Source organism: Cebidichthys violaceus, unplaced genomic scaffold, assembly GCF_023349555.1.
Source record: "Cebidichthys violaceus isolate CVI_PGR_0920_01 unplaced genomic scaffold, fCebVio1.0.p SCAF_8, whole genome shotgun sequence".
Lineage (NCBI taxonomy): Eukaryota > Metazoa > Chordata > Actinopteri > Perciformes > Stichaeidae > Cebidichthys > Cebidichthys violaceus.
Window position 1 is genome coordinate 13702121 of NW_027176964.1, and position 26155 is coordinate 13728275.

General features: G+C 43.4%; 2 protein-coding genes across 3 annotated transcripts in view; one reads left to right on the top strand and one right to left on the bottom strand.

The window, feature by feature from the left end:
* Positions 1-94: 94 nt before the first annotated feature.
* zzz3 (zinc finger, ZZ-type containing 3) lies at positions 95-17404 on the top strand. Of its 2 annotated transcripts, none has more exons than XM_068738086.1 (12): positions 95-279; positions 6372-8361; positions 10901-11039; positions 11844-11991; positions 12111-12223; positions 12986-13057; positions 13408-13509; positions 13906-14001; positions 14978-15127; positions 16206-16340; positions 16660-16760; positions 17120-17404. In XM_068738086.1, exons 2-12 carry the CDS (start codon positions 6437-6439, stop codon positions 17262-17264), a joined length of 3126 nt encoding a protein of 1041 aa, XP_068594187.1. In that variant the 5' UTR covers positions 95-279; positions 6372-6436; the 3' UTR covers positions 17265-17404. The 2 variants fall into 2 exon arrangements, with proteins under 2 accessions (XP_068594187.1, XP_068594188.1); XM_068738087.1 differs by lacking the exon at positions 95-279 and adding an exon at positions 623-987.
* A 2291-nt stretch (positions 17405-19695) lies between these two features.
* The window catches only part of ak5 (adenylate kinase 5), a 63228-nt gene continuing 56768 nt past the window's right edge, over positions 19696-26155 (bottom strand). The window contains exons 12-14 of the mRNA XM_068738062.1: positions 22117-22233; positions 21480-21680; positions 19696-20400 (exon numbers count right to left, since the gene is read on the bottom strand). Coding sequence (XP_068594163.1) covers positions 20335-20400; positions 21480-21680; positions 22117-22233 — 384 coding nt within the window. The 3' untranslated portion in view covers positions 19696-20334. The remainder of the gene's footprint in view (positions 20401-21479; positions 21681-22116; positions 22234-26155) is intronic.

Genomic DNA, 26155 nt, shown 5'->3' on the forward strand with positions numbered 1-26155 from the left:
ATAGAATGGGGTTATTAGATGGGAATCAAGATATTAGAATTAGAAAAAGAAAAGTAACTTACTCTGTTTGGGGAAAAAAAGTGCCATTGAGTCATCACTTAATCGAGGTGACCCGAAGAGTGTGTGACCGAATGCACTCTTGGCAGGGGCAGAAATTTACAGTATAGTGTTGCATTTTGAGGAGCGCGGCTGAGTCGGCTCACACACCCCGGCTAGCGCTCGTTGACTGGATTGAAAACATGGCTGCGGCCGAACGTGCAGCAAATTTACGGAAGTGAGGTATGTGTAATTCTTGAAGCTACAAAACGCTATTTTAGAAGTGTGCCTCCAGTTCGGTGCTTTTAGTTCAGCAAATGTCAAAAACTGACTTTATTAGCCTATCAAAAAATGTCTCACCGGCATTGTTAGCAGTACACAAATACATCGGCAAAGTTATGCACGTAACAATCAGCTAGCTTAGCTTGCTAGTACCAGGCTGCAGCGGCTAGCTGTAGCTGCTAACGTTAACTGGTTACTAACTGCCGTTATACCGCTGGGTTGCTAACCATACCGCTTCGTGTCAGTTGGCATGCAAACCTCAGCAAAGCCATGCTAGTAGCGGTTCCCTCTATACATTAACGTTTTAATGGTGGACTTAATGACTCTGGGTTGTCGAGCTAGTTTAGCTAGCATGTAGCCGAGGTTACTGACGCTACTAGAGGGGCTATAGCTTTACACCTGAAACCGCCACGATACTTGTCTGCACGATGCAGTTTATAGGAAAACTAGCCGAGAAGAACTAGCGAAGGGAACGTTAGCCAACTTGGCTAACTAGTCGTCCACGTAAAGAAGAAGAAAAAATGAAAATGGGCTTTTAGATTGTAGTGTATTTGTTCCTTGGGAGTCACAGGAAGCGTGGAAGATAATATATGGATTTCACGGGTGCAACAGTCTGCAGTTTGGTGTCTCAAGCGTTAATGTTTTATATTTAGCCTCAAGAAGCTAACGGTAAGTTAATGTGCTAAAAGGTTAGCCCGCTAAACAGCAAGCTAGGTCAAATAGCGTTGCCTTGGAAGTTGGTCCATGCTAACGATTAGCCTGCTGTCCAGCTCCATGAACCAAGGACTTTTATTCCTGAACTTTTGAGTTTACCGACTGCAAACTAGCGTTAACTCAACCGGCGGCACGTGAGGCTGCAACGTTGTCCAGTCTCTAGTCTAAACACCATCCAACTTTATCACAGCAGCTGATTTAGCTGTGATGTTTGGGTTTGAGAGATTCTCATCGGAATATATACCAACACCACTTCGTGGATGTTTTGTTGCCTGTAGGCCCTGTGGAAGTGTTGAACTACATCTCAGTAATAGAGATGAACAGTCCAACTCGACGGTAAAACAGCACAAAGCTTGTGTGTTTATCATAAAACAAGTGTATCACTTTAAAGTCGGACGATAGGTTAGCTGGTTTGCCAACAATAGCCCTCACATTTAGCTAATAAGGTGTGTGTGTGTGTGTGTGTGTGTGTGTGTGTGTGTGTGTGTGTGTGTGTGTTTACATGTAGTAGCTGTAGTTTACAGACTTAAAATCTCAATGAAACTAATGTTTCGTTTATGATAAATGACCCGTGTCTGAGTCCTAGTCTGCCATGATGATAACAATGTAATCCGCACGTGTTAACATCACTTCACAACCAAACATGCGCTTTAGTAAAGAACAGGAAGTGGTTTGATTGAGAATTACAATCACACATGGGTTCTGCCTAAGTAGCTGCACTGACTACTAACATCTGGCTTAGACGCGTTCAACATTTATGGTTAAACCGCTGCCTGTGGGCACAAGTTGTTGTTTTCCAAACTTCAGGATCGGTGGCTTCATGTGGAATTTGACTCCAAGGTTTTAAATTGCTCTCAATGTCCACACGTAGAAATAGACATACAGCGAAAAAACAATAACAGCAAAGCCGGACAAAGGTTAAAACCCACATTTTTAACTACCATGTTCAAATCTTCAAAAATGTCTCTTAGGGAAAATGCACTTGTTCAAACCTTTCTTCTGCACAATGATAAGTTCGTACTGATGTGCTGAGATGCATTTATAGATTATTATAAGTTATCAGAGTTAAATGTTTATATGACATAAAGGATAGTCACAACAATATGACATTGATCTTCATATCAGTAACTGTTATACCTACCAACAATAGAGGGACAACATAAATCGAATTCTGGTTTGCGGTCTAAAACGGTGACTCCCAACCCTTTTGGCTTTTGACCCCCATAAAAACAAAGCAATGTCTCCTTGCGACCCCTCATTAAACATTATGGCCTTACTGATGACATGACTTATATGCAGTTCAACCAAAGACAAGAAAAGTCAATAAGAAAACACAATTTTGTGCAAAAGAAATACATATGTTTCTTTATACTTCTGTAATACTCTTTACTTTTCAGCCTATGCTGTGACTTATGGTTTAATGCTCATTCACACTGCGCTTCATAACAAAGGAGACTCCTGAGTTGTTGTTTTTTTGGATTGATCTTCAAAAGCAAAGTTGTTGAGTAATTACTTTGAATGTAGACTGGAAAGAAGCAAGCTATCTCCACACACTGTCGAACTACTTGCACTCAATTTATTTTCTGACTTTTCTGCCATTACGCCACCTGGAGGCAGCAATAGACGTTATTAATTAATTATTAATTAATTGAGGCTGTGCCAACAAAGTGTTAATTATTGGGACAAGGAAATGTGAGCAAGTATTTCAAGTTATCCAGCTAAACTGTGACCCTGATCATTTTCACATAGAGATTAGTTTTCTCGTTTTTTAGAGCAGGTCAGATGAGCAGGCTTAATTGGTTTTGTCAATTTTGAGTCTAAGGATGAGTGCTCAGTCTGAATAACCTGCTCCCCCTCTGTTTTTCTTTCTCTCTCTTATTTTATGCATGGACAAATCACATTAGCTTTCTCAGCTGGCGTCTTCAGTGGAGTGTGAGTAATGTGTGCATGTGGTAGTGCTTGTTCCAGGTGACTATTATGTTCGCTCCCTGAAGGAATATTATCAAAATGTATTTGTAGCCAGGGTAGCCTCTGGCTTTGATGGTGCTGTGTTAGCACAATGTAGGAAAAGGGCGGCGTTGTCCCAGGAAAGGAAACAAGGAGCTTTTTTAATCAGTTTTGACAGTTCGGGCCAAAGATTTATGTACTCGGAAATGCCATCATTTATCTACTCTGTAACAGGACGCTGCGACTAGGTCTCATCTTCTGCATCTATGTGAGATCATCTCCCCCTGAATGTCACTTTAAAAGGACCTTTACCATATCACATTTTTATTGTCCTCTGTTGTTATATTTGTTATTTGGAACTATTATCTAGAGGATACTTCAGTGACAAGTTTTTTGTGTGTGTGTGTGTGTGTGTGTGTGTGTGTGTGTGTGTGTGTGTGTGTGTGTGTGTGTGTGTGTGTGTGTGTGTGTGTGTTGATTGGGAATGAACCAGTAGCCCCCTGAGGTGCTGCTTGCAGTGTTCTAGAGAGCCGGTCGTTGACTCCAGTGAAGTGAAGAAGAGTTCGGTTGTAACATCCAGCAGCTAAAGGGAACTGCAGTCAATGACCCACGAATTGTAACTCCCCCACTGTCGACGTCATGCTTCTCTCAGTCCTGAAGCCCCGCCCCTCTGTTGCACAGAGCACTATCTCTTAATAGTTCAGAGTTTGTTAATATCAAATCTCAGCCGTTGCCATGTTGAGAGCCAATAGAAATGCTCCCAATCAATAGAACCGTTACCTAACTTTATCCTAATTATTTTATACCTAGAACATGACTAGATGATCATTGATAAGGTTTACAGTCCGAGTCTTGCCCACTAAAAACATAGTTTGACTGTAGAGTTTATGTCTGGAAAATGGAGTGACTTTATTTAATTCTTCTTTACATTGATGACTTTTCAAAGCATCTCTGTCACTAGAGGAGTTATTTGTAATGTGAAGTCCACTTTGCTGTTGTGTTTGTAGTCACTAAATGCTAATGTTGATACATTGGTTTGTAATCGCTTCACTCTATGACCTTTTATATACAATGCGCCGTTTCATAATACTGGGAGAAACCAGAGTAAGCTCTTGATGTTAGCTTTGTTGTTAGCCTCAATAACTACTTTAATGCGAGTGAGATAAATGTGAGTAAAGTAAAGCTGTTTACATGAGTGAGTTTATGGTGGATTACATTTTATATTGCATGAAGGCTATCTGTTATGTGTGAAATGAATTATTTAGTATAGAGTAAGATATCCAAGATTGACTACATATTAGTGCCTGGTGGCATTCGTCTTGTGTTAATCTTCCAGATACACTGTAAGCCAGGATTTTAGTTCAAATACACAATAATGCACTTCATCTGCGGGGTCTCAGGCACACAGACCAGAGTTTGGGAAGGCATTGTTGTGCCTTTTTAAATTGTGTTCGAGGCTGAGCTTCCTCTGGTTGTCCACACTCTAAGCCTGTAAGCTTCGTGTTGGGTTCTTGTTGTCTGAGCATTTCAGTTTTTCTACGTGATAAATCGTGGAAGGATTGCAGCCTGTTGGTCCTCTGACACACCTGTTATGAAGCGATAAACAGCCTGCAGTGTGTGATGACGAGCCTAATGTCGGCAGTGTTATCCCCGCTGAATTGGGTGTAAGAATCGCAGCATAGGTTCTCTGTCAGGAATCAGTCAACCATATGTATTCTTTGTGTAACAGAATAATGAGTAATCTCTGCAGGGAGACAATAAATATGCCCTCAGTGAAACACACACACACACACACACACACACACACACACACACACACACACACACACACACATGGATTTGGGTTTAATGCAGGTAGTTTACCCTTTTATAAGTCCTCTGCTTGCCAGCTTTATGGGCTTTCCATTACTTACTATGCTTGCCACGCTGTTGTCACCTTTATCTCCGGAGGTACCGAGGACATTGAGTTAAGTCTCACAGCTGTGACATTTGTGAAGTGTCGAATGAGACTTTGTGATTTGTCATTTTGACTAGATGGAAGATCCCACCTTATTGTAGGGCTGCACCCGACGGTTATTTGTTTTGTTATTTTATGTAATGACTAGTTTATTGATAGTTCTCAAGATTATTTTTTAAAGTTCACAATTAATAAAACAATTGATTTACCCAAAATAAATATCAAAAACACTAACCCATTTTATTGAATCATCTTGTCTTAAAAACAAACAAATGCAGCAGGATAATAGACCCTATTTATGTCGGATGCCTGATCAGAAAAATAATTCATACGGATTGCTGTGACACATTCACACTCACGCAACCCTTCCCCTGAACCGGAGAATGAGTCCTTTTACCAAAGTACTTAATACATGTCAGTACTGACCCGATGTCGGTGAATTGATTCTATCATTGGAGTAATATACAGTTAAGATAAACACTGGCAAATTTGTTTTTGCGTCAGTGTGGGCCAAGGGAAATAATTGAAACACGTTACAGACTATCAACAGTCTGTAACGTTAGTTGAAGTCGTTCCTTCACTCCTCATGGTCGTTTAACGGTAAATGTAAAACAGCCGAATATCAACGTTAGATGTTGCGTTACTATAACAGCAGTGGTGAAGGAATCTCTTTTATCATGGGGGCGATGAAGAAACATTTCAAAAATGTATTTCAAGTGACTTCTACTAATAGAAACGGGTTCTGCCTGGGGAAAAAAACCCAAAACATATTAATATATCATGCTTTGGCACAAGAAAACCTAAACCAGACTCAGTGCCGTCTTGCTGCCTCTTGCATCTTGACAAAGTGCACTGGGATGATTTTGCTTTCTGAAGTGTTCGTGCATAACCTGCTGTGATAAACAATTTACAATTTGAAGAGTTTACAGAGCACCACATTGTTGAGAAGTTTTTTTCTTAGCTGCAGCTTGCTCTCTGGGGGAATCCGTAAGCAGCCGTTATTGCAACGGCCCGAAGCACATTATTCATTATTATAATCAATGACGTTGATTATGACGACGAATCCCCCCAGCCCTACCTTTTTATTGTTTCCTGGTTTGTCTTCTGACAGTTTAAGATCTTCCACCTTTCTGTTGTATTTCCTTTGTCCGGACCTGTGATCATCTAGTATTGCCTGTGGACAGAAGGTGTTGCTTGGATACAATGACAGGAGAAATCAATACCCCTCTGGCGTGAGCTTAGAAATGACCCGTGCTGTATTTAACAAAGGCCTTTTGGTGAATGTGCTTGTTTGAAACACCTGGCCAGTGAAACCAATCCAACTTATAGCGAAGGTAGTGCTACGAAGTAACAATTGAGCTATAAAGGTTTGCAGTTTTCAGTGGTGATTTTTGACTTAATGAAGTTCATGTATCTGTCTGTGTGCGCTTTGCAGGTGCCCGCATTCTGCTGCAGAGGAGAGAGCACCAGGATGAGGAGACTGTAGGCACCCGCCGTAGTATGGCCGCGTCCCGTTCCTCGCGCGTCACAAGGTCGTCAGTGGGGCTCAATGGATTGGATGAGAACTTTTGTGGTCGAACCCTCAGGAACCGCAGCATCGCCCAGCCGGAGGAGACCTCGTTACCTCCGCTACCAAGGGCCCGCTCTCCCAAGAAGAAGCAGGAGTCGAAGCAGGACGGCAAGCAGGAGTCGAAGCAGGACGGCAAGCAGGAGTCGAAGCAGGACGGCAAGCAGGAGTCGAAGCAGGACGGCAAGCAGGAGTCGAAGCAGGACGGCAAGCAGGACAGCAAGCAGGAGTCGAAGCAGGACGGCAAGCAGGACGGCAAGCAGGAGTCGAAGCAGGACGGCAAGCAGGAGTCGAAGCAGGACGGCAAGCAGGAGTCGAAGCAGGATGGCAAGCAGGAGTCGAAGCAGGATGGCAAGCAGGAGTCAAAGCAGGACGGCAAGCAGGACACCAAACAAGACGTTAAACAGGAGTCGAAACAGGACGACAAGCATGACACAAAGCAGGACACTCAGCAGGATGGCCAGCAGGATGGCCAGCAGGATGGCCAGCAGCAGGCCTCGTTGCAGGGAAAGGTAACTGACTTGAATGCTTCTCCAGCTGAGGCGGAGCAATGGACCAGCTCCAGGAAGCGGGGTGTGTCCTGTTTAGAGAAAGACATTAGTCCTGAGAATTCCGAGAACTGTGAGAGAGGGAAGGGCGCACGGGATGCCTGTCCTCAAATCAAAAGGGCCAAGCGGTGCTCCCGCTCCGGAGAGTCTCAGGGACACGACGAGGACCCCGGGCCTCTGGAATCTGAACGTCCGGTCTCTGCCCCGGAGCCTAGCAAGGACAACAGCTGTGAAGAATTTCCCAGCGAAAACTCTGCTAACACGGCTGCGGCCTCACCTGTCCACAGTAAAGAGGAAGGTGAGCCGACAGAGGATGGTCACGTGGAGCGTGACGGGGCAGCTCAGCCCCCGAATGCCCACAAGGCCTCTAATGGACTCCAAGAGACTAAAGCAGAGGAACCCAGCACACTCAGTGAAGAGCCTAGTGCAAACCCCACCTCTGTCACCAACTGCCCGTCACTGCTCAACGGTAGTCAGACGGGGGCCCCCTCATCCCCCGACCCCTCTGTGCCTTGTAGAAACTCTGTCCCTCTGCAGATAGAGGTCTCTGGCTCAGGGGAATCGCCAGCCTCACCTGTGCCGACGTTTGAGGCCGTTCCAGAGGACCCCATCCCTGAGTTGATAGTGGCTAAGGAGCAGGAGGTGGAGGAGGTGGAGGTCGACGTGGTGGGCGACCCGTTGTTTCTGGCCCACGAGGAGCAGGTGACGGCGAGCGAAAACGATACCAACGGCCGGCCGCCAACACCAGTGCAGGAAGCTGCTGCCTCCACCTCCTCCACTACCACCACCATCTTGAACAGTATTCCAATCAACAACAGCAGCAACTCAGGAGAAGCTACACCCCCACTAGCAACAACCCCCTCCCCCACAGAGCCAGAGTGCAATCCCTCGATATCCAGCACGCCCCCCTCTTTCACAGAGCTCTACGAACACAGATACACCCTGCGGACTTCACCCAGGAGGGCTGCTACCGGTGGCAAGGCCTCCTCCTCCAAGCTCAGCTCTCCTCCCAGAGACAATGGTCCCTTGAGGGAAGAGGGGGAGGTGCTAGTTGGGCTGGAGGAGGATTGCCCGGTGGTGGAGGAACCCGCTCCCTCGGACTCGGTGGGCCCCTCCAGCGAGGAGCCGGTCTCCGTGGATCTAGCAGACGGGGCAGGTGGCGAGGATGGTGTACCTGTGGAGAGCAAAGAGGCCGAGCAAAGCAAGAAGCTGACACAGAGCCCGGCTGCAGAGGAGGAGGAGGAGGAAGAGGAGGAGCCGGACGTGTATTATTTTGAGTCGGACCACCTGGCTCTTAAACACAACAAAGAGTATGTGGGAGCTCCCCGGGGATTCTGCTCTCTCCTCATCTTTTGTTGATGTAGCTGTCACACATGTCGATCAGTGTATTCTGTGATCATTGCGTTACTTCTGCTCTTTGGTTTTGAATGAACCAGAGGCATATTTGAGTTAATTAGCATTTGTTTGTGCAAAAAAAATATTCTAAATATTAGAAAGTGCTTATTTAGTTAAATATATAGATTTACTCTTATTGTGTCCAAAACATTTTTTTTTTATATTTAGGCTACATCAGTAGTTCCCCGTCTGTATGTTTGAGCTTTTTTCTCCTCTAAATCTTTTTAATTGTTTAATTAAACTGTTAGAAGAGATGAAAGTGTTTAAGAAGAGTTAGGACAAATGGAATCAAATATTTTCCTTCTTTCCTGTCCTGTTAAATGTCTCACACACCCTCGGATATATCAAGCCTGTGATTGTTGTGTTTTGCTTATGAAGGAAAATTGATCTCAACTTAAAGCTACAAAAGTTAACATATGCCATTAAGTAAAAAAACAATATTAGCCTTTTTGGTGAGCAGACACTCCCATCCTTCACTTCCAAAAACAAATTTATGAAACATCACAAATAAGTGGATCTGGGTTTTTGCAGCACCAACGCAGAGACACAATGTTTAATTATCGCCGTTATTTTTGGCGTCTTCTCTCAAATTCTAATGCGAATATCTGTGAGCATCTAATTATAGCTCCTGTCTTATTGTTCAGGTTTCAGCATTTCATTTCCACCTTCAATCTGGTGCTGCGATTGTGTGAATTAGCTGCCAATTGTCAGCTTCCCAAAGCCCACAGAGGCTGGATGTTAAAAATCACTCCGCTGATTGCCTCCATTCACAGGGTTTCTCTATGCGGGGGTTTATATTCCAAGTTGTGTTGTCGGTTGTCAAAGAAGATGGGATGTTTATGGCGGCGGACAGTTCCCATGCTGCGCTCAGTCAGGCGCTCAGGTCAGCTGATTCATGATGCGTCTTCATAGGAGCAGAGGGCTGAAGGGGGCTCAGAGACATCCTCAGCTGTGCTCCTTTTTGTCTTTGAAACCAGTGTCGGTGAATGTTCTGAGACTGGCTTCAGAGTAACATTTCATTGCTCTTGTATTGCAGAGTAATCCGATCAAGTTTCCGTGACATGCCAAGTTTTTAGGTTGTGCTGAGTGAGGAGTATTTCCGAAGGCTCAGATCAATGCAGTGAGGAGTCATTTTTACGGATGCATGACTAGGCATTTTTAGGGTTGCTGAATATGGAGAATTTACACAGACATAATTGATGATGTGTATACAGAACATCTTGTATCTATATTTCACGAATTTGTCTATTTTGACATAGTACCCTCTACAAAAAAAGCAAACCCCAATCCTTGATTATCAGGCATCAGCGTAGCACTATTGTCCTGGCCATGATATTCATTTGGCACCAGTGTTAGTCAGTGAACCTCGGGCCCAGTAGGTGGCAATGGTACACCAGGTTTGTCCCTGGACATATGGTGGGAGCCCGGAGAGCTGAGAAGCAGAGCCAAGTCCTCCTCACTTCCCTTCAGACAGATTGATGCTCAGATCATCTGTTCATCGGAGGACGGCAGCATGCTTGCTGCTTTCTTACATTTGACTCAGATTGTAGTACAGCGATACGTTTTGGTGCCACTGCTGCAGACACAGATTTATTTTCATAGTTTGCGTTGAAGTGCAGCACTCACCGATGCTGTTCAAGGTCATCAGAGCCCCTCACAGTGTAAAAGGATGGTGTCTGTAACTAAAGAAGGGATATGAGGTTAAACACAGTTGACTTGTTTGAATGGTTTGCTTGTAGGATTTTGCGACCACTGGCAGCTGTTGAATAAATTGTGTCCTCTGCATTGATTTTCATTAAATATCCTGTTAGTGGGAGATTGATGTACTCCGCTTCACTGAGCAATTGCATTAGATTTTAACCGTGCAGGATGCTGTCACGTTCCTGTCGATTCCTCCGGCTCTGTTCGCACTGTAGGGCCTCTGAGTCAGTCCTACACTTAGTCATTGACAGCTCAGTTTGCAGCTCTTCTCTCGCCCCCAGAGGGTGCGAGTGGAAAGGTCGGACTTGTACGGCACGGAAGGCTCCTCGAGCGCTGCAAAAAACCTGATGTTTGTCATGCAAAGGTTTTGACATCGCTATGAAATCTGAGTGGTGTGTTACAAATCAGAAAAGCGTTGAAGTGCTTTAAGTGTATTTTCTCTCGCTGCAGTTCTTGATGGGCTGCACAAGAAAAGTAACTCTAAAGGTGTTTGTAATTTGCGAGAGCAGCTGGTTGGAGATGCACACAGAAGCGCCGGTAAACGTGAACTTGTTATTTGCAAAATAAGTGGAAAGGACCGGAGACTGGTTCATGTCTTTTGCAAGTATTTAAGTTCTCAGCGCCACTGGTTGAATTATGCATCATCTGGCGTCTGAAAGTTTGATGCACTGCAGCATTGCAAGTGTCAGGTTGAATATTGCAAGCAGTCCCTCCTCTCCCACCGTTGTCTAACCTCGCTTCCCTCCGTGTCAGTTATCAAAGGCTGCTGCAGACCATCGGTGTTCTCGAGGCCCAGCGAACGCAGGCCATCCTGGACCTGGAGACTTTAGCGCGTCACCAGAGGGAGGCACTCGGTGACCCCATCAGCTTTGTGGAGCAGCTGCAGAAACGGGTAACAAACACGCTACAGTGTGTTCTTGACAAACCAAAAAAGCATTTACATACAAAAGATATTTTGTGCTGTGTTCTAACTACACTAATGCAAGTGACAGTACACATCCTGACTGATTAGTGCTATCAGTTAAACAGTAAAAAAAAAAATGTATGAAAACTTTTTTCATAAAGCCGAGCAAATCTCTTGAGGTGCAGCTTCTCACTAAAATGAGAATAGCTGGTCCACCTTAAAGGTCAGTCCGCCTTAAGTGAGCCTGAGCTGAAGTTGTTGCCATTCGGGGTTATAACACTCTTCACTTTAATCAGCGAGAGGTAAGCAAGAACTTGGCTTGGCTCTTGAGGAGCTGCAGCATTTATTCACCGACTTTTAAATTCATACTCGCAGTCGGCCTCACATGTTGAGCTGCTGGCTTGAAATACTGTTGACGGAAAACCCGGCCAGTATGCCAGGCAGACACACAGCCGACGAGCTTGCAGCTAAAATAAATCATGCGGTGGAGACGTGCTGGGGAAGTTGCAGCATGTGTCAACAATGCACATAACATCGTGGCTGACAGGTGAACGATGTTGAGCGTTGTAAATGATGGATCGTTGAAGCTGGACAGCTTGTTAGACGCTTAAACCTCAGCACCCCTGCATGCAAGGCGAGCCGGCTGTCCGAGAGAAAAATAATCTAAATCAGCTTCCCTATCTTACAGTGTTTCTCATGTTGTAACGTATCTAACCTTGTTGCAGTATAGTTTATAGAAGTTAAGATTATTTGTTTCCAGATTGTGACCCCCCCAATTCTTGTGACCATCAGGTTAGTTTGGACTTGCCGTGTCCCCAGCGAGTCGTGCAGCTCCCCGACATTGGATGGGAGCAGTACACCTCAGGCCTCGGGGACTTTGAGAGAGAGTTCTGCGACAAGAAACGCAAAACCAGGCGGCTAAAGCTGATCTTTGACCAAGGCACGTATACATTTTCTCTTTGCCTTGGTAATGTGCACATTGTTTTGAATCAACATACTCACCGGAGAGATTCCTCTGCCGTTTTGAATTGACTAATTCTGCTCATTTCCTCCCTTCAGGTTTGCCTGCTCGACCAAAAAGTCCTGTGGAGCCCAAGAAGGAAGGCGAATCGTCCACCATGTACTCCTCTCTGCCCACTAGTGATGCTCTAGAGAACAGCAGGCAAGCGCAGGTATGACTCTGCCTCCTACTAACATAACCTGTACCACCCCCACACACACACACACACACACACACACACACACACACACACACACACACACACACACACACTGCTGTGATTGTCTCCCAGTATATCATTAGTGCAGATACATCCGTTCCCAACTGTAGCTGAGGTGAGTCACCGATCTCCCGCAGATTGGCCTACAAATCATCTGGTCATTACCACTTTACACGCCTCCAACCTCATCTCCTCCATTCTTACCCCTTGGCGGAGTTAAGCAGGCAGCACATGTGAGCACAAAAGATGTTATCTATGGAAACATGAGGAGCCCGCCTCTCCCACACCTCTGATTATGTCTTATTCTTGGCCCCTGTTTGTTTGTGTGTGTGTGTGTGTGTGTGTCTTTTCTCACACTGTATACGCAGTAAGGTTCTACTTTTGATGATTGTTGGGATTAGACAGCGCCAAGCGTTTAGCTCTGAGCAAACAACTTGATTCTTTCTGTTCTCTCTTCCTGTTTACACATTTGCCTTCTCCCGGGTTACACTCTGTGAATTCTAACAGGATTTTGTTTGTCAGTCAAACGTGTGGTTGTTTTTCTGTGTCTTACCAATGACACCGCTCGAGTTTCATCTGACAGCCGGGCTTTGTCTGTCAAACTGACTGATTCAATGTGTCAGGCAGTTCACATGCACACAATCTCTTCAAACGGTGCAGTGCCCACTATTTTCGCCTCTTTCAACATGGCTGTCACTCGTGTTTTCTTGACAGATGATCAGGGGAAGGATTTGTCATCCAAACAAGTCTGACACTTTCAACCAGCTGTGGACTGTGGAGGAACAGGTAGGGAGCAAGTGTGCAAGATGTTGCAATGCATTTCAGTGTGTTGCAGGATTGCATTGTAACACCATTTCCTACTTTGAATTTTAGAAAATATATAGGATCCAAGTATCCAAAGCTAGTATCAATTTGTGAAATGAGGGCTGAATTAACTGTTATAAGCAACCCAAATGTGTAACAACCTGTGCTACCCATCTGTTTCATAGGCTGTTTTTGAATGATATACATTCGGTTTTGTGATAAAGTCATACTAAATTCATTAAACACTTATTCACCAAAGCGGGGTGTAATCATTTATGCAGTAAAGTAATTTGTCCTCACATTGTTTTCTGTTGTTTTGTCTAATTTGATAGAAAAAACTGGAGCAGCTTCTCGTAAAGTTCCCTCCCGAGGAAGTCGAGTCCAGAAGATGGCAGAAGATTGCTGATGAGCTCGGCAACCGAACAGCGAAACAGGTGACAGAGAGAGCTCGGACTAACTGAACAAAATGGCATGCTTGTTTCATCTACACGTGTTCCCTGCTTAGTTCAGAATATTTGGCTTATTTGCATATTTGAGCAGAAAATCACCTCAAAGAAGCAAGAAACCTTCACCTGACTAAACCTGACTTGCCTCGAATTGTATTTTGCCAGCTAAGCAATATATTTTCAATACCTATTGAACCGATTGTACGACTGTGTGCCTTTTACAATGGAAACAGAGATTGCATTGAGTGTATACTTAGCAGTACTAAAAGACAAAGGCCCCCTACAAGTACCTAGATCATACATTTGCGTGACTGTAAGTACTTCAAGCAGCTTTTCTTCAGTTGGAAATCATTAACAGCCAATATTCCTGTTGAAACATTGCAGGTTGCCAGTAGGGTTCAAAAGTACTTCATCAAACTGACAAAAGCTGGTATTCCTGTGCCTGGAAGAACACCCAACCTGTGCATGTACACTAAAAAGGTAACGTTTTACTCATTTACCAGACTCCTTAATCACACTGAGCTTACTAATTGTTGGAGAAAAAAAAAAAATAACTTTCAGAATTATCTGTTCTTTATTGTTTAGCATACAAGGCTCCGTGAAGTCTGTGGCTCCTGTGTGAACTCTCTTCACACTCGCTATCTCAGATGTTCCTCGTTTAGCAGTCACTGTGACCTTCTGTAAGGGGCGATTGTATATCTTACTAAACGTCAAGATGACGTTTGCTTGTGCGAAAGGGGTGAAGAACGAGTTCAAGACGGGTCATGTAGCTTTGTGCAAATGATTCTGTGCAAGAGCACTTGTGTATTATCCGCAGTATAAATACCAGAGACTCAGAGACAGACCTCTGAGCAGCCTTGATGCATGACTTGTGTGTTTCAACTCTGTCTCCTTCTTGCAAGAATAAATGTCCTGTGATAATGACGTTTACATCGGCCTCGAGTGAATTTCTCTAACGCTAATGATGAATGCTTTAAGTTGTGTTCTTAAGTAAAGACTTGGCAATGAATTCAATATTGTTTATTGTGACTTGAATTGAATGAAACCGTGATGATGACGTGTGTTTGATTCGGGATATTTGAGAGTTAAAAGAAATCTACAAAAATAAATGATCAGTTTTTTTTTTTTTTTTTTCCGTTTTTTTTTTCCGTTTTTTTTTTTCCTTTGGCAACAAAGGATTTGTGACTAAGATATGTACTCTGTAAAAATATACTAGAAATCAATGATTGTAATTTGCAGCTATAATACTGAAGAGTGGATCATTGTACTGAACATCATTGTCATTATTTCATATAAGAGATATCAATATTGGACAGTATTTTCCCAGCCCTACTTTTAAGCATCTGCAAAAAGTGTATAACTAACTTATAGGTATCTGTTGCTATTGTGTTGACTTCTAAAAAAAATGGACGTCTGTTTATAACTACTCTTGTAACTGTACGTGTTTGTTCCCCAGGCATCCAGTAAGAGGCAGCACCACCTCAACAAGCACCTGTACCGGCCGTCTACGTTCCTGACCTCCTACGAGCCTCCCGTCTACATGGACGAAGATGACGAGCGCTCGGCGTATTACAGCAGCATGCAGGACCCCTCTGCTGACGACTCGGTCAGTCCTCCGTCACATCACACAACACTTAACACCTGAAATCTACATCGCTTTGTCTTTCATTTTAAGAATACTTCTTTTTGAACACATCCAACTCCAATTTATTTGTGCTGCGATTGTTATCTTGTATCTGATCCACCGATTATTTTTGTTTTCTTTGTTTGTTTCTGTGTCACTGACCACCGAGCAGACTGTGGTACTTTGCTGCCTAATTAAGCTCATCACAAGCTTGCGTTCCCTCTCCTCTCTCACCGTCCACAGTCTTACCCTCGTATAAGCAGTGAGCTGTAAGCTAAAGACAGGGTAAAGCTGCATGTTATGTGCCTTTTTTAGGGAGGTTTTTTTTTTTTAACCTGACGTATTTATTTAAATCCCAAGCACCTGCGTACCCTGCCTTGTCACATGTCTGCCTTCATATGAAAGACTGTCCCTCCTAACTCCATTTTAACACGTTTTAGGTGAAATAAGGCACTTGGCCCTTCACCATGCCAGTCTGTGACTTTTTTTACTGTTGAAAACGGCTAAATCAGAGCAGGGGCCCCAGCCAGCCTTGCCTCTCTTTCCATTTGAACTTGCGAGACTCCCGACGCTCGCTGTTGCCCAGGCGTTGACATTTTCCTTCTCTCCCTTTGATGGCAGTAACCTTTAAGTAAAACCAGGTCGCCGTCTCCTGCTGAGAACACAAGCTACCGCCTCACCGCCGCATTAACAAAACCTCTGACACCGCTGGTATGAAGTGAAGTCACAAAGACGCTGCCAGCATGGGCCACAATCATTTCTCACTTCACCGGGTCGTCCTTTACTTTGGCCACGTTTGCAGCTTGGCAGGATTCTCACCAAGGCCTGGAAGTGCGACGGATAGTTCTGTCAAAAACAAAGTGTTGCACTTTGCCACTTCTTTAGTTTCAGAATATTTGTTCCGCTGTGAGAAGGCTAGCAGAGGTGTCTTTGTGAAGGAGAGAGTCATAGCGAGATAATGACTGATGGGCATTAGGAATGCACAGACGATCCATCTCTCCGTCTCTTTCTTTCTGTGTGTACGTTTACACATGTTTGTCTCTCCTTCCCTCACACTCAGGATGACGAGGCGATACCTATGGAGTTGAGAAATTTGCCGGAGTACAAAGAACTTTTAGAGCTGAAGCGACTGAAGAAACAGACGCTGCAGGAGATCCACGAGGACAAGGCCGGGATGCGGCATGTAGGCTTCAAGGTGAAGACTTTGCACACTTCTGTACAACATTAAAGTCGGGATTCCACATATGTGTGTGTCCTCAATGTGGGAGGGGAAATTAAATGATATTACATCCTGAATCAGAGGAGATGTACAGTTGGTCATCGTGGACAAAGTTTGTGTCCAGATGCATACCCACCATCAATGCTATGACTTTAAGAATGGTTTTGTGCTGCTCTGAAAATGTGTGTGTGTGTGTGTGTGTGTGTGTGTGTGTGTGTGTGTGTGTGTGTGTGTGTGTGTGTGTGTGTGTGTGTGTGTGTGCGTGTGCGCCTGTGCCTGTGCTTGTTCTGTGCAGTGTGATGTCTGCGGCATGGAGCCCATCCAGGGAGTGAGGTGGCACTGTCAGGACTGTCCGCAGGACAACTCGGTTGATTTCTGCTCCAACTGCTCCGACTGGTGAGACCCTCCACCTCACCTCAAACTACCACCTACACAACTGGTAGTAGGGTTGAAACGAAATGATGATATATAACTTAAAACAATATAAATTTGTCTACCATAATTTTCAAAGGTAATAACTGTGGTAACAATATTGGTATCGCAGTATAGTCTTGTTTATTGTTTACTTATTTTTATTGACTTAATTAGAGTAACTGTAATGATCCAATATGGGCTCTGTGATATATATTCAAAAAGGATATAGATGGAAGAACATGGCATGGTCAGCAGGTATTGGTTCTGAATGCACAACCCAGTTGAAATATAATAGTTCAGCTCTTCCTTTACTTCTCCTCTTGTTCCTGCTCGTCTTCCAGCTTGTTCAAGACAGAGACTCACAAGCCTAACCACCATCTGGAACCCGTGCACCAGCAAGACACCTTTCTGGACAGGGACTACTGTCTGCCGCAGAGCACAGGCTACAACTACCTGGACCCGAACTACTTTCCAGCCAACAGATGACAGGGTCCCAGGCGTCTCTAGCTCCAGGCTCTCTCCACATATCCCACAGGCCACTCTGTGCATGGCTCCATCCTCCCAAGTCCAAGATAACCGCTTAACCTGCCGCCAGCCAGGAGCCTCAAAGCAGACCACAGTGCTGCTGGTGGGTGGGTTGGGGAGGGGGAGGGAGGGATGGGGGAGGGGGGGGGCTGTTGGTAAACTGGCATCCCTGACTTAAGCGAAGGGTGGCCATGTTGGTTCCTCAGAACAAGAGGGCCCTGCTCCAAATCATCAAGGTTAATCAACGGATCCGTGATTTGGAACGATACACTATTTTTAAAATAAACTAGAAATACCCCAGAAGGCACACCGACATTCCCGAGCTCTGTGACTCCAGGGGGGGCTTTCCTCCCCCCTCCCCCCTCATCACCCTCCAGTTTACCTCCCTGTGCTGCTTCGAAACTGGAGAGAATTGACTGGTCTGGTGAAGTGCCACCTAAAGGAGGTGTGTGTGGTCATAGTGGACTGTGAAGTCATCAACTGAGATGCACCTGGGTGGTTTGTATGTATGTATGTGTGTGTGTGTGTGTGTGTGTGTGTGTGTGTGTGTGTGTGTGTGTGTGTGTGTGTGTGTGTGTGTGTATGTGGTCTCCGTGTTATGCAAGAGTGAAAAATGTTCTAGCTAGGTATCCGTAGACGAGTATTTATGAGTCGCAGCTCCCTCAGCAGGAGCTGCAGCAAGAGGAAGGAGGCGGTGTGGAGCGCGGCGCCGAGGCCGGTGCGTTTTTTTGACTGCAGACTGTAGGAAGTTCTGCTGATCCACATGACGTTCTACAGACAGACCCGTACGTGTTGAACTGTGGAGCCATCCCCACCACTGTCACACAACGCTGCTCTCTCACCTTTCAAACACACACTTTCATCTCTATTTCCTTTCCCTTTGCTCTCTCCACTAAAACATGTCGAACAGGGAAGCACTACAGCACGGAGAGCAAATGTTTTTGAAGGCAGACGAATGGGAACGTTTGGAACGTTTTTGTTTATTTTTAAAATTTTCCCCCTCCTCCCCCAATGTGTGCCGTTGTTGAACATGTTGACTGTACAAGTATATGGTGAAAAGTAGCCAGCGCTAGTTGCTGTGTGCCATTTTTAAAAAGATTTCTTTTTGGGGGGGGGGGGGGGGGGGGGATTCCACCTCTGAACCTGGCAACGTCTCCCTTCCTGCGTGGCGCCATCGCCCCACATTGTTCTACATTATCGATCCAGTCATCATGCCTCTAGATCTTCTTTAATTTTGCAGTCCACTTTAAAAGGTCCATTTAAAAGATTGTATTTTTATTAATCTATTTAAAAAAAAAAAAAGAATTGAGGTAGTGGTTGGTGCCTCCACAGTGGAACAACCCACACAATTTTATACACATAGATTTTGTTGTGCTTGAGTAGACACCATTTTGTATGGTTTTCGTCTCTTTCCTTCACCCCCTTTGCCCTGCTTCAATATCTGTGTATAACAGTCTGTTCTTATGTAAAAAAAAAAAAATAATAATGTAAAAAAAAAATGCTAGAGGAGAACCGTGGAAATAAAAGTATGTGAAACTAGTGTTTCTACACCTGTTGTTACTTTTTTTTATTATTAGAATTTTGGACACAATTGTTCACCATTTAATGCTATTTCATAGTTCTAATGATTAATCCATTTAATTGAGAAAGTATTCAGTAGATTCATAAAGTAATGGGACTAATTATTTTAAGCCCACGCACATTTGTGACCATTTACATTTAATTTGCTTGATTAGATGTTTCAATACTGAATCAATGTTTTCTCCTTATATAATGCTGCAACAAATAGCTTCATTTTCTATTTATCATTAAATAAAAATATGATAAATGTCAGCCAAGTAAAAAATGTAAAAAGACTTGTTTTTTTAGTTGACGGAGACACTTAACTGAAAATCAAAAGGCAATGTCAGCACTGTGTTCCAGAGAGTTGTACAAGATGCAAAAACTTTGATTAAACATAATTAAGATGATACTATGATCACCGCTAAAAGGATGAAGCACTATGTTTTTACTAATTTTTTTTTCAAATATTTGATGTAAAATACATGAAAATGTTTTGAAAATGTTTGAATTCCTGATTTATTTATATTCCTTCCCTTTTATGCTCCCGACATGTGACCTTTAGTGGTCACTTCTAACGCTCCCCGGCACATCAAGTGCTGCAGGTAAAGGTCATTTACCTGATGTTGGATTCATTGAACCGGCTTAAAGGTGGAAGAACAAACACAATGTTCCTGTGCATTTTAAAGAGGATGTCAAAAATTACCTTTCGCATAATTTCAGCGCCTTTTTGTTGTGATCTTCTCACCAGCAGATGGTGCTATCAGATCAGCCGCGACCGCTCCCTCTCCTCGCACGAACACAAAACACCAAAGCACACACTCCAAAATCCTCCATTTAGCAAATGCACTGGCTTTATTGAATGTTAAATACCAGACTCAAAACAAGCACCTGCACGATGAGCTTGGAAACATACAAATGCAATATAATCTTTAATACCCTTAATTCTTTTCGGCTTTTCATTTTAACGCACAAAAAGCAGTTAAGCTTGATTGAAATTCTTGCATGCTTGTTACAATATAAAGCATGTTGCTGTGCATGAGAGCATGAGCACACTGACATTTCCACTTTGTAGCGCGGAGGAGGAATGGCAGAGAGAACTCGCATTTAACTAGAAACATGCTCTCAGACACAGCAGGGAATGCTGTTTTCTCAGTACAGTTAGATGCCTCGGTCCGGCAGTTGGCAGCATATATTGAGGTCAAAGAGAGAGAGAGAGAGAGAGAGAGAGAGAGAGAGAGAGACGATGCGAGTGGGTGAAGCAGAATGTGACAACCAGGCTCTTCGTCAGAGTCAAAAAGCAGAAAGAGGTTTCACTGATTGCTGGGAGTGTTTAGGGGACATGCGAACCACAGTTCAACGAGCTTATGTCTGGTGCAGGTGTGACGTTATGTGGGTGAGAATCCAGAGAGGGAGGGAGAGAGAGAGAGAAGGTCTTCACAGGTGGACCTCATGGAGGGAATTGTAGAAATCAGAAGGTCTCCATCACCTGGCAGATCTGGGCGAACACTTCGTCCGGCGACCTCTCGCCGTCAACCTGCAGACGGAGACACACTGGCTGAGACGAGGCCTTTCAAAAACCATCAGTGTCTTCAATGTGCAGTCGAGGACAGCAGTCTGCTGCAGTGCAACCTCTGCAAGCTCACAGCAGACCCGGTGATATTGGCTGTGGCATTTAACACACACACACACACACACACACACACACACACACACACACACGTATACACGTATACACGTATGTGGCATTTAAATGTTCCAACTGCTCATTTTAAAAGGGACAGTTCAACCATGAACAGAAATTCTGTGATTATCGCGTCAGCAGAGACTCCAGTGACGGAATCAGAAGCACCACGCAAGTTAACCCCTGTGCTTACACCCGAGCCTTTAACTCCAAATATATTCCAAAAATCATCCTCTCCATTGTAGAGGATTGACAATTTCAATTTGAATGTGTTGGGGTTAATTTACTTTGAATATAAAGCTTGGAAAAGAAGGGAAATTGGCTTTTTACGTGGTCTTTATGTTGATGTCATGTTTTTATGTTTTATATACAAATGGTAACACATCAAAGGAAAAACCTTCACAGATTAATGGGTAAAAAGATGCAGATGTAGATGTGTGTAAATTATATGACTCAATATGTAAAAGCCCATGACACATTAAAAATTGAATCTTTATCATATTTCCCCAAACAGCTCATGAAACCTGATTTACCTGCTTCGTAGCCAACCATTTGCAATGTGTGCCCTATAAAGTCCTATATTTTACATAATATTCTGATCATGCACATAAACTAAAGTAGAAAAGTTCTGCCAGCATGTTTAACATAAAAATATGGGAGATCATGAGGTAAATATTGAGGCCTTTTGTACCCGGGGTGCCAGTGTTTGGCTACAAAAACACTTGAATTAAAAATGTTACTTTTAAAAAAAAAAAAGGCTGGAATATGTGTTTGAGGAGCATTTATATTTGGATGAATTTCCGCTGAGATAAGGTGGATATAAGTGAGCTAATTCTCATTATTTGGGTGAGCTTTAACCCGGAGTGCTAATTGAACCTCTAACCTTGGCAGCGTTAGCCGCATTCTGCCATGACAGATAAAAGCAACGTTACCGTGTGCAGAAGCTTCCTGCGTTCGTAATGAGCCGCCGCCGCCTGGCTGTCGCTGCAGAAGCTCTCGGCCCTCCTGTGCAGGACGCCGTCTCTGTCGGAGGCCGGGTGGAGGCCGGAGGTGGGTCTGCCGCGACACTGCAAGCGACTGGACATGGTGTCAGCGGAGCAGCTCAGCAGGAGCACTGCACTGGGCTCCCCCATCTGACACACAAGGCACAGGAGGAGGTAAGTCAGCAGCAAGTCCAGGCGAAGGCAGTGAACCTCAGGCTACATCTATTTACTTAACGCTGAACTGTACGTCACCGCACTGCGTGTTGTACTGCCGGTCTGCATCAGTAAAATACTGACATTTTTCTTCCTTTTGTTGCTCTTATCACAAGAAAAAATCATCGTCATGCCTCCCCATTTTTTTCTACCATTATCTATGAGTCATATTCAATTAACATTTTCCACTCTGATGTCAGCTCTGAAAGGTCCAACACGTTTCAAAATCAGAGCTTCTTTCTGCTTTCTTTCCTTCCTTTTACATTTATTTTTTGTGGAGACATGATTGTAACTTTTTCCTCTTTTATCCCATGTTCCTGACCACATCTGGTCTGTCTGTCTGTCTGTCTGTCTGTCTGTCCGGTGCTCTGACCTTGGCCTCGTACTCCTCCACCCGTCTCAGGTCTCTGGGGAACCCCCTGACCACGAGGCCTTTCCCCTGCCGTACCGCCGCCGCCACCACGTCACACAGCAGCTCCAGCAGCGTGTCCTGGACATCACAGACAGCACAAGCATTCATTACCATGTAAACACCAATACGTGCTTCATATGTGAATAAACTCAGAGGACAAAAAAAGCAGGGATATGCATGCATTTATACATTTTTAGAAGCACAACGGGTTGTATTACCAACTGAAACAAGCTCCTCCAGGAGCCTCAAGTTCACTGTGTATCAATTATTGAGCCTGAAAACGATGCTCTGCTTTATGTCAAAATGTAGTTCTAAGATCTTCATTATGTTCAAAGTTATATGGTGAAGAATACTAAATAAACTTAAGCTCACTTTAGCTCTATTAGTAGTCATTTTCATTATCTCTTCATCTTTTAATTATTGTCTACAAAACCCAGAAACATTAAATCAAAAACAGAGTAAATCAGCATAATATGAAAAGCTGAAACCGGTAAATGTTTGACATCTTTGCTTGACAAGTGACTTAAATGAATCATAACTTATAAACTTATTGCTGGCGATCAACTTTCTCACAGAGTGATTTACTTGTTTCAGCAAGGCTCTGGGGTCTGGGCTGCTACTAGAGTGTACTTGAAGACAACAGGGTCCATACATAAGGAGCTAGAGACACTTATTCTACAGCCCCCCTTCTGGGTTAATCAGGCACGTGTATATAGGAATGCACTGATATATTCTCATACTTTACATTCATAACTCACATGCAGTTTTTCCTAATGTATGTGGTTGCAGGAATACATTGCATTTATGTTCCATATATAGGTATTGGGATTGCAAGGCTGCAATTTACTTCAGGCAGACGACTTTCTACTTGTGCACACACTCCACTCATTGGAAGACCAATCAATCCTCCTGTATTGTTTGATGCATTTTATAATCGAGCTAAACTGTTAATAGCGGCATCATTTAAGAGGACTTTGATTGTTTGTGTTGCACCTTGTTGCTGGAGACTTGTTTGTCATAAGAGACCACTTCAACCTGGACGGTAGCGTGGAGCTACAGCTACGCTTGCTTCACTTCAACAAGCTCTGGTAAGTGTTCGGGTCTTTCTGTGTGGATTATCGCTCTCTGAAGTGTGCTTGTGCTCGTCTTTCTGTCTGCTAGTGATAACTAACTAATCATCTTTGATGCTTCCTGCTGCTGATTGCTTTGTAACTGATTATTGGTTGTTTTTTGGTGGTTTCCTTTTCAACCAGACTCTCTCTAAAGCAGGGGTGTCAAACTCATTTTCACTCTGGGCCACATCAGCGTCACGGTCGCCCTCAAAGGGCCGGTTGTAACTGTAAGACTGTATAACTGTAACTACTCCCTAACATATTGTTAAATACCTGTCTCTGCATTTGATTATCGTTTATTCAAGCGTAAAGTTATATAAATGTAAAATTATATTTAAGGACATTTCTGTTAACATAAATCCTTTTAATTTATGGTTAAGAAACCTACATTACTCTATCAAAGATCAAACTTTTAAAGAAAGTAACAAAGACAAATATCATCAAACACAAGTTATTACATTCACTTTGTTCAAAGCTATTTTTGTCCTCTCTCTGCATCACTAATGTGCCTCCTCGTTGTTATCCCGTTCATGCAGCTCCATCCAAGAGCTCCTCACTGACGGTCAGGTCTGCCTTCAGCCTCTTATGAACACTGATAGATGTGTGATGTGTGATGTGTGATGTATGATGTGTCCGTGTTGTCTGTGCTTTCATCAACAGCTAATGAAAAAGACAAGTACCTGCTCGTCTCTTCAGCTAGCTGTGTCGTTAGATTGCCTGCAGGTTCCTGAACTCGGTCTGTGATGGTGTTTGTAAAAGTCTGTATCTGGTCCTTTAATCATGCACTGGGCTGTAGCTTTTGTAAATATATTCTGCTGTGATTGCAGTCTGCCTTTTAATTCTTGGACAATTTTATGTTTTTCTTGGAGGCTAAATTTAGCTCTGTGTTTGGTGTCAAAATGCCGACGTAGATTGTATTCCTTCATCACCGACACTGCCTCATAGCACAGAAGACAGACCGGTTTGAAGCTTGAAGCACAAACATGTATTCGCTTTCCCATCTTTCATAAAATGTTCTTCCCTCTGCATCAATTGTTGTCTTCGTGGACATTTTGGGATCATTTGTCGATCACTTTACGGGCTGTTGCCTCTCCTGTCCACCTGTTGTGATAGTTTTAATGTCGGCACACAGACAACATGCTATCTCATCATTTCGACTTTTTATCTCATAATTTTGACCATGGGGATATTTTTTATTTTAAAGTCAAACTTTTAATTTAAAAAATAAATAAATAAATAAAATAAAATATATATATATATATATATATATATTATATACATGTCTGCACTATGCTGTTTATTGGCTTTAGAGATGTAAAGATTATTTTCCTGTAATTCTCACTACATGGGAATTGCAATGGTTTGGGACACACAGGATACATAGAGCACACATTTTATATTCAGCCAGACATTATAGAAATAATTCTACTCACATCAATGGGTTTATGTAACCGTCTTCTATAATGTGCTACTCTTCATATCATGATTGCCTGTAAACTGCTGAGCTCCTGTTATTGTAAATGCGGCTGCACTCAACTGATGGACGTTTATCTGCTGCTTATCAACGCTACACAACTTTAGGTGTCTTGAATTGTAATATGCTAAAGTTAACAATAACTATCAGGGGAATTTCTGGGTTTAGATTAGTCCTATCAACTCACACGGCAGACACAATAAGTATCCAGTTTATTAGCTAAAACTAATACACTCTAAAACAGCAGCCCTGCAATAAATCCGACCCTCATAAAGTTCATATGTTTGAAGTAATTTGCCCACCACATTAGAGTCGTTATTAGAAACACTTCTCAGTCGAATGACAAACAAACTGCAGCCCCCAAAATGACCATTAAGTTGAATCAACAGCTCTCTAAAACAGTTCAATCAAAAACCGAACATTATAAGCTTCATGGAGGAGATCATTTTAAAACTGGTCTGGACTGCATCCAAGACATTTTGATTGACTTCTATTGCAAAACAAAAATTCTGTGCAAAAGGTAAAGAATGACGGCACTCTTATCAAGTCCTTTACTGACTTTTTTTAAAAGTCGTTGCTGGAATGGGGATCCCGGCCTTCTAGAGAAAAATCTCACAGGAAGGAAGGAAGGAAAACGAGAGGAGGAATTTATGTTTTGCGATGACACGACCTTGTCAAAAAGCCGGATGCGCTCTTAGCTGAGTATTCATAACCGACTCTTCATCCCCGGGCTGAGCCCTGAGCTGCCAGAAGATGCATCAAATCATGTGCAGCCGCCACAGGAAATAAAAAAAAATAAAAAATGCACTACTTTTGGTAGTTCAACACATTAAATATATGGATTTTTGACTTCAGCTCAAAATATGCAATGAAAAGTCAATTTGTGTGTTTCCACTTTCCATCTCTGCACAGCAGGGGAACATAATCCCATATATTAAACTCTTATGGCTGCTTTCACTGACTGTACTCTCTACTGTATGTGCAGCCCTATAGAGAGCACACATGTGGACCAGACAGGAAGCTGGCGGTCTGCAGAGGGATTATAGGAAACGGAGAACTTTAAATTGCACTTTTCTGTGTTGCTGAGCAACAGCACTGTAACATTTCGGAACGTTGAACTTTACAGTTTTTACACTCACCGGTGAGCCAAACATAACGGCATTTTGTCTCACTTTGAGTTAAAACCATTAGCTCTGATGTGTGATTTAGTATTAAAGTAGTTTTTGTAATGTGTCTGCACTTCACTAATCCCATCCTCCCATTAAATCAATATCTCCCTCTCTCTCTGTAACTAACTCACTCACACAACATAAAATGAGCGTTTGGCGGTGACGATGTTAGTGCACACATGGGACATGACCTTAATGTGCTGTAAGAAGCTTAGACAGCTGAGCCTTGAACGCCTTCAGGTTTC

Coding starts and splice junctions, on each gene's coding strand:
- zzz3 (XM_068738086.1), top strand. CDS start 6,437: ATGGCCGCGTCCCGTTCCTCGCGCGTCACAAGGTCGTCAGTGGGGCTC. Junction 13,058..13,407: donor TGTGGACTGTGGAGGAACAG/GTAGGGAGCAAG, acceptor CTAATTTGATAG/AAAAAACTGGAGCAGCTTCT. Junction 15,128..16,205: donor ACCCCTCTGCTGACGACTCG/GTCAGTCCTCCG, acceptor CCTCACACTCAG/GATGACGAGGCGATACCTAT.